The 7,500-nt window shown below is 45.0% G+C and overlaps 2 protein-coding genes across 2 annotated transcripts in view; one reads left to right on the top strand and one right to left on the bottom strand.

Moving 5' to 3' along the window:
- The window catches only part of LOC139407465 (IQ motif containing H), a 103,952-nt gene extending 103,486 nt beyond the window's left edge, over positions 1 to 466 (bottom strand). Inside the window, exons 1-2 of the mRNA XM_071151260.1 lie at positions 413 to 466; positions 50 to 172 (exon numbers count right to left, since the gene is read on the bottom strand). Coding sequence (XP_071007361.1) covers positions 50 to 172; positions 413 to 466 — 177 coding nt within the window. The remainder of the gene's footprint in view (positions 1 to 49; positions 173 to 412) is intronic.
- Positions 467 to 1,128: 662 nt separating this feature from the next.
- The window catches only part of LOC139406297 (alpha and gamma adaptin binding protein), a 14,578-nt gene continuing 8,206 nt past the window's right edge, over positions 1,129 to 7,500 (top strand). Inside the window, exons 1-5 of the mRNA XM_071148760.1 lie at positions 1,129 to 1,337; positions 1,637 to 1,827; positions 3,468 to 3,564; positions 3,732 to 3,821; positions 5,496 to 5,579. Of these exons, the coding sequence (XP_071004861.1) occupies positions 1,229 to 1,337; positions 1,637 to 1,827; positions 3,468 to 3,564; positions 3,732 to 3,821; positions 5,496 to 5,579 (571 nt within the window). The 5' untranslated portion in view covers positions 1,129 to 1,228. The remainder of the gene's footprint in view (positions 1,338 to 1,636; positions 1,828 to 3,467; positions 3,565 to 3,731; positions 3,822 to 5,495; positions 5,580 to 7,500) is intronic.

Here is a 7,500-nt window from a genome sequence, read left to right as displayed (position 1 = left end):
ATAATGAAGATGTTTTCAGATGTGTACAGAAGACAGGTGTAGTCCTAACCCTGATCCCACTCTCTGTCCTGCGGATGGCAGCGTCCAAGGCCTGGAGGTCCACGGTTTCTCCCTTCTCGTGGAAGGTGATACGGCCAAGGCTACGCTTCAGCTGTCTCAAATCATCCTGGACCTGATGATGAACACCAAATTGCCAGACACAACGTGAAAAAAATCTATACCATCACTGTTGATTCACCTTCAACATCCCAAAACAAGACAAACTCTTCATAAGACAAATGTGTAGCCTAACTTTAGCTAGATAACTATAAATAACTATCTAATTCATACAAAATATAAACAATATAAACCAGTTAGCTAGCAAGAAAACAACAACACAACAAGTGTAGCTAGCTAACGTTAACGTCGTTACCTGGACTAAAACGTTTCCAAGCTCATCTGAGTGTTTATTAAGAATGTCAGCCATTTATTTGACAGTTTCTGTAAAAACACTTTCAAAGGATCAAAGTCTCATTGCATGTGACATGCGGCAATGGTTTGCTAATTGGCTAGCTATTTATTGTGGTGGAAAGCGTTGACAACTTCCCATGTCAACAAACCCTTTCTCATCCTCTGCCTGGCTTGAGACCAAACGCTGTAACTAAGGCAACGAGACGCTACGTTCACGAGGTGGGGCGAATGGGAGAGGAGAAAAGAGAAGGTAAACATACTAGATATGTCGTTTTGCTAGTTTTTTTTTTGTTGCTTTATAGTGTTTGAAAAATAATAATCGCATGAAATGTGCACTTTTATTAAATAGATAGAACATAAATCAGAAGCAGAATCCATGTTTTTTTTTCTCATTTCGCGGTGGAATGTGATTGTTGGTCGTCACTAGTTACCACAGACACAAAGCCGTAATTATGGATAAACCCCGCCTATTTTTTTTTTTTACAATTTATCTTCTTAAAATCTTATTTTAAGCCTAACCCTAATATAAACCACACTGCTAACCTTATGCATAACCCTAACATTGAATTAAGACCAAAAAAAGCACATTTGAGTTTTCATGAATTTTTTCGAAAGAGCAAACGTTAACTTTGTGTCTGACGTAACTATTTAGCAACCGTGATTTTACCTTTTGCACCGGAAGTGATAATGCGGTTTGAGTTGAAAGGTCATACTGACTAGGAAGGTTTGTTGTGCTAACTAGTTTTGCCATCTTTTTACAGCAAGGAACGCTTCAAATATGTCCGCGTCTGAAGATTACGAAGAACAAGAAGACACAGCGACCACTGTTCCATCCGTCCTCATTACGAGCTGTGACATTGGCTTTAATGAACAAGATTTGATAAAACGTAAGTAGATGCAGGGTAGCAAAATGGCCTAACTAGCTAACGTTAGCTAGCTTTAATAAAGCGCAAAATCACTCTTAACAGGCTGCCTAAATAGAAACACACAAACATGTATTATTGTTCATAGAAGCGGTTCATTACTTACATTGTGAATATGTAGTGAAGTTAGCTACTGTAACTAGTTGCTAAGTGATGTAGCCAGCCAGCCCTAGAGCTACCAGCTGACTGAAGCTAAATGTGGGAATAACGTTACAGCTTGTGTGACTGGGAAACATTGAAAAATGTCTGGGTTTTTTCCCCAGAGATTCTAGGCACCACATCGTTGCCAGAGCCGTCCAAGCAGGAGGATACGGTAGTGTGGTACCCATGGACTATCAACAACAAGTATTACACAGCAGACGTCAGCCTCTGTGTGGTGCCCAGTACCTACCAGATGACCTCGGAGATAGCCCAGTCCATGCAGGCTTTCATTGCTTACTTTGACAGCACAGTGGTAAGTTGTGTGTGTGTGTGTGTGTGTGTGTGTGTGTGTGTGTGTGTGTGTGTGTGTGTGTGTGTGTGTGTGTGTTCAGACCCCTTTACTTTTTCCACATTTTGTTATGTTACGAACCTTATTTTAAAATTGATTAAATTGTTTCCCTGCCCTCAAATCTACACACAGTAACCCAAAATGACAAGCAAAAACAGGTTTTTAGACATTTTTGCAAATGTATTAAAAAAAAGACTGAAAAAACTATTGAAATATGACATTTTACATAAGTATTCAGACCCTTTACTCAGTACTTTGTTGAAGCACCATTGGCAGTGATTACAGCCTCGAGTCTTCTTGGGTATGATGCTACAAGCTTGGCACAGCTGTATTTGGGGAGTTTCTCCCATTCTTCTCTGCAGATCCTCTCAAGCTCTGTCAGGTTAGATGGGGAGCGTCACTGCACAGCTATTTTCAGGTCTCTCCAGAGATGTTTGATTGGGTTCAAGTCTGGGCTCTGGCTGGGCCACTCAAGGACATTCAGAGATTTGTCCCGAAGCCAGTCCTGCATTACCTTGGCTGTGTGTTTATGGTCGTCGAACGTTCCCCCAAGTCTGAGGTCCTGAGCGCTCTGGAGCAGGTTTTCATCAAGGATCTCTGTACTTTGCTCTGCTCACCTTTGCTTCGATCCTGACTAGTCTCAGTCCCTGCCGCTGAAAAACATCCCCAGAACTGTGTTGGTGCCCTTCCCCAGAATTGTGTTGGTGCCCTTCCCCAGAATTGTGTTGGTGCCCTTCCCCAGAATTGTGTTGGTGCCCTTCCCCAGAATTGTGTTGGTGCCCTTCCCCAGAATTGTGTTGGTGCCCTTCCCCAGAATTGTGTTGGTGCCCTTCCCCAGAACTGTGTTGGTGCCCTTCCCCAGAACTGTGTTGGTGCCCTTCCCCAGAACTGTGTTGGTGCCCTTCCCCAGAACTGTGCCTCGACACAATCCTGTCTTGGACCTCTACAGACAATTCCTTTGACCTCAATGTGGAGTCTCATAGCAAAGGGTCTGAATACTTAAGTAAATAAGTTATTTCTGTTTTTATTTGTAATACATTTGCAAACATTTCTAAACCTGTTTTCGCTTTGTGATTATGGTTATAGTTGTGTGTGTAGATCGCTGTATTTCAAATAAAATAAAATGTTATGTTTTATCCATTTTAGAATCAGGCTGTAACGTAAACATAATGTGGAAAAAGTCAAGGGGTCTGAATACTTGCAGACGGCACTGTATATCGGTGGGGTTGGGTACAGCAGGCTGCATCTCAATCAGTGATTCCTCGTATCCTTGCCTCCTACCTACTCAACCCCCGTCCCCTCAGACCGTCAGTGCATTTTGAGAAGGAGGTGAGAAGGGAGGACCCAACAAGTGTAGGAAAGATATTAATTGAGAGAGCCAAAGACAGACCCGGGTATGTCTATGCTTTAGTAAATCACAGGTGTATTGGCTGGAAACCAAACGGAACCAAACTGGGAAATTTGTCCAATGGAAGCTCTCATTTTTGTTTTGCAAAACATTTTCCATTGCAAAAAGCTTTGCAAAAAAAGTCTGAAGGGTTTTGCAACAGTGTGCAACTAATGAACACACCCCAGGTAACCCTTGTCTCTCTGGGGTCCGACAGAAGGATGGTTTGGAGCGGCTGTCTCCCTGGATATCTGTGGTGGAAGACTTGGCTCCAGAGGTGCTCATCCTGGTCTGTGACCGCGTGTGTGAAAGTGGTGAGTGTTACACAACCTGGGTGGGTGTGTGTACCAGTGTGTGTGTGTACCAGTGTGTGCAAATTACGGTGTGTGTTTGTACCAGTGTGTGCGAATTACTGTGTGTGTGTGAGGGAGACTCTTGTTCCAAAATTGAACTATACAACAACAAAAAATCTCTTCTACAGGTGTCAGTAGACATGAGGCACATCAGTGGTGTTTAGCACATGCCTTTGAGTTGGTGGAACTCAGCCCTGAAGACCTGCCAGATGAGGAAGGTAAGAGTTTTTGTGTGCTGTTTTTCAAGTAGCAGCAACATTCTGAATTGTGACCACATTTCAATTAAGAGGCTGACCTGCCCATGATACCGCCTCCCGAGTTGCGCAGCGGTTTCAGGCACTGCATCGCTTCAGATCCTGGTTCGAATCCATGCTGTGTCGCTGACTGCCGTGACCAGGAGTCCCATGAGGTGTCTCCACAATTGGCCCAGCGTCGTCCGGGTTAGGGGAGGGTTTGGCCCGGGAGGGATGTCGTTGTCCCATCGCGCTCTAGCAACTTCTGTGGCGGGCCGGGCGCAGTGCACGCTGACACGGTCGCCAGGTTTACGGTGTTTCCTCCGACACATTTGTGTGGCTGGCTTTCGGGTTGAGTGGGCGTTGTGTCAAGAAGCAGTGGGACCTTCGTCTCTCCCGAGTCCGTTCGGGAGTCTCCCAGTCCCTTCCGCAGAAAAACATCTACACAGCATGCTTCACTGTTGGGATGGTGCCAGGTTTCCTCCAGATGTGACGCTTGTTTCTGATGGTCTGAGCGTCTTTAGGTGCCTTTTGACCAAGGCTCTTCTCCCCCAATTGCTCAGTTTGGCCAGGCGGCCAGCTCTAGGAAGAGTCTTGGTGGTTGCAAACGTCTTCCATTTAAGAACGATGGAACTGTTCTTGGGGACCTTCAATGCTGCAGAAATGTTTTGGTACCCTTCCCCAGATCTGTACCTCGAGACAATACTGTCTCGGAGCTCTACGGACAATTCCTTCGACCTCATGGCTTGGTTTTTGCACTGACATGCACTGTCAACTGTGGGACCTTATATAGACAGGTGTGTGCCTTTCCAAATCATGTCCAATCAATTGAATTTACCACAGGTGGACTCCAATCAAGTTGTACAAACATCTCAAGGATGATCAATGGAAACAGGATGCACCTGAGCTCAGTTTCGAGTCTCATAGCAAAGGCTCTGAATACTTATGTGTATAAGGTCTTTCTGTTTTTTATTTTTAATAAATGTGCAAAAATTCTAAACCTGTTTTCCCTTTGTCATTATGGGGTATTGTGATGTCATTATGGGGTATTGTGATGTCATTATGGGGTATTGTGATGTCATTATGGGGTGTTGCGAGGTCATTGTGGGGTGTTGCGAGGTCATTGTGGGGTGTTGCGAGGTCATTGTGGGGTGTTGCGAGGTCATTGTGGGGTGTTGCGAGGTCATTGTGGGGTATTGTGATGTCATTATGGGGTATTGCGAGGTCATTATGGGGTATTGTGATGTCATTATGGGGTGTTGCGAGGTCATTATGGGGTGTTGCGAGGTCATTGTGGGGTGTTGCGAGGTCATTATGGGGTATTGCGAGGTCATTATGGGGTATTGCGAGGTCATTATGGGGTGTTGCGAGGTCATTATGGGGTGTTGCGAGGTCATTGTGGGGTGTTGCGAGGTCATTATGGGGTATTGCGAGGTCATTATGGGGTATTGCGAGGTCATTATGGGGTATTGCGAGGTCATTATGGGGTGTTGCGTTTAGATTGAGGATTGTTTTTTTTACATTTTAGAATAAGGTTGTAACAAAACATGGGAAAAGGCATTACATGAATCAGTCGAAGGCCACAGCTGTATGTGTTCAGATCAGACTCAGTCTGAATGGTTGGTAGTTTACCGTCTGTCTGTCTGTCATTCCTACCAGATGACTTCCCAGAGTCTACAGGAGTGAAGAGGATTGTCCAGGCTCTCAGTGCTAACGTGTGGTCCAGTGTGGAGATGAAGGATGGTGAGATGGTTACACAATATTATTTTTATATTGTCTCTATGTCATGTTTTTAAAATTAAATTTTTATGGTATTTAAAAAAAAATATATATATATATATATATATATATATATATATATATATTCTACTGAACAGATGAGGAGGTGGATAGTAGGGATTGAATTGTAACCACGACAACACAGTAGACCAGCCAGACCACTGACATCACAGTCTTTCCCTAGCAGGTGTGGTTTGGTGAAGCGGAGGTTGATGGACTAACTGTCACTCCTATGCAGACGTAGTGTCGTCTCCTCAGCCGTGATCTGAAGCTTTGCCTCAGACTGGTGCTGCTGGGGAGAGAACCACAGAAATATAAAACTACTGTATCTCTATGGACAGAACATCTGAGTTCTTGTGTATTTCCAACACACATAATTAGTCTAGTCGAACATACAGACCGCTGTACAGACACTACGGAGACTCTAGTCTAACAGACACTACGGAGACTCTAGTCTAACAGACACTACGGAGACTCTAGTCTAACAGACACTACGGAGACTCTAGTCTAACAGACACTACGGAGACTCTAGTCTAACAGACACTACGGAGACTCTAGTCTAACAGACACTACGGAGACTCTAGTCTAACAGACACTACGGAGACTCTAGTCTAACAGACACTACGGAGACTCTAGTCTAACAGACACTACGGAGACTCTAGTCTAACAGACACTACGGAGACTCTAGTCTAACAGACACTACGGAGACTCTAGTCTAACAGACACTACGGAGACTCTAGTCTAACAGACACTACGGAGACTCTAGTCTAACAGACACTACGGAGACTCTAGTCTAACAGACACTACGGAGACTCTAGTCTAACAGACTCTACGGAGACTCTAGTCTAACAGACACTACGGAGACTCTAGTCTAACAGACACTACGGAGACTCTGTCTAACAGACACTACGGAGGCTCTAGTCTAGTCTAACAGACACTACGGAGACTCTAGTCTAACAGACACTACGGAGACTCTAGTCTAACAGACACTACGGAGACTCTAGTCTAACAGACACTACGGAGACTCTAGTCTAACAGACACTACGGAGACTCTAGTCTAACAGACACTACGGAGACTCTAGTCTAACAGACACTACGAGGCTCTAGTCTAACAGACACTACGGAGGCTCTAGTCTAACAGACTTTATGGAGACTCTAGTCTAACATTCAGACTGGTTAGAGCCTGTAACTAAGCATTTCACTGTAAGTTCTACGCCCGTTGTATTCGGCGCATGTGACTAATGACATTTGTTTTGAGAACGGAGGGAAGAGGTGGCTGGTGTTCCCTTCGCCTTAATCTCACCAGGATCCTCCCCAACTTACTAATAAAGTACAAACTAACTGTTCGCAGGTGTAAGGATCATAGAGCGCTTGTGGATTTATATGAGAGAGTTCTCCTGGCATCCGCCAAACCCACATTCATCCGGCGGACTGACAGATGGTGAAGCGTGATTCATCACTCCAGAGAACGCGTTTCCACTGCTCCAGAGTCCAATGGCGGCGAGCTATATACCAATCCAGCCGACGCTTGGCATTGCACATGATCTTAGGCTTGTGTGCGGCTGCTCGGCCACGGAAACCCATTTCAGGAAGCTCCCGACGAACAGTTCTTGTTCTGACGTTGCTTCCGGAGGCAGTTTGGAACTCGGTCGTGAGTGTTGCAACCGAGGACAGACGATTGTTACATGCTATGCACGTCAGCACTCGGGAATTCCCGTTCTGTGAGTTTGTATGGTCTACCACTTTGCGGCCAAGCCGTTGTTTCTCCTCAACGTTTCCACTTCACAATAACAGCACTTACAGTTGACAGGGGGCAGCTCTAGCAGGGCAGAAATTTGACGAATTGACTTGTTGGAAAGGTGGTATCCTATGACGGTGCCACGTT

Source organism: Oncorhynchus clarkii, chromosome 4, assembly GCF_045791955.1.
Source record: "Oncorhynchus clarkii lewisi isolate Uvic-CL-2024 chromosome 4, UVic_Ocla_1.0, whole genome shotgun sequence".
Lineage (NCBI taxonomy): Eukaryota > Metazoa > Chordata > Actinopteri > Salmoniformes > Salmonidae > Oncorhynchus > Oncorhynchus clarkii.
The sequence above is the reverse complement of the archived record's forward strand: the minus strand, read 5'-3'. Positions and strand labels throughout refer to the sequence as shown.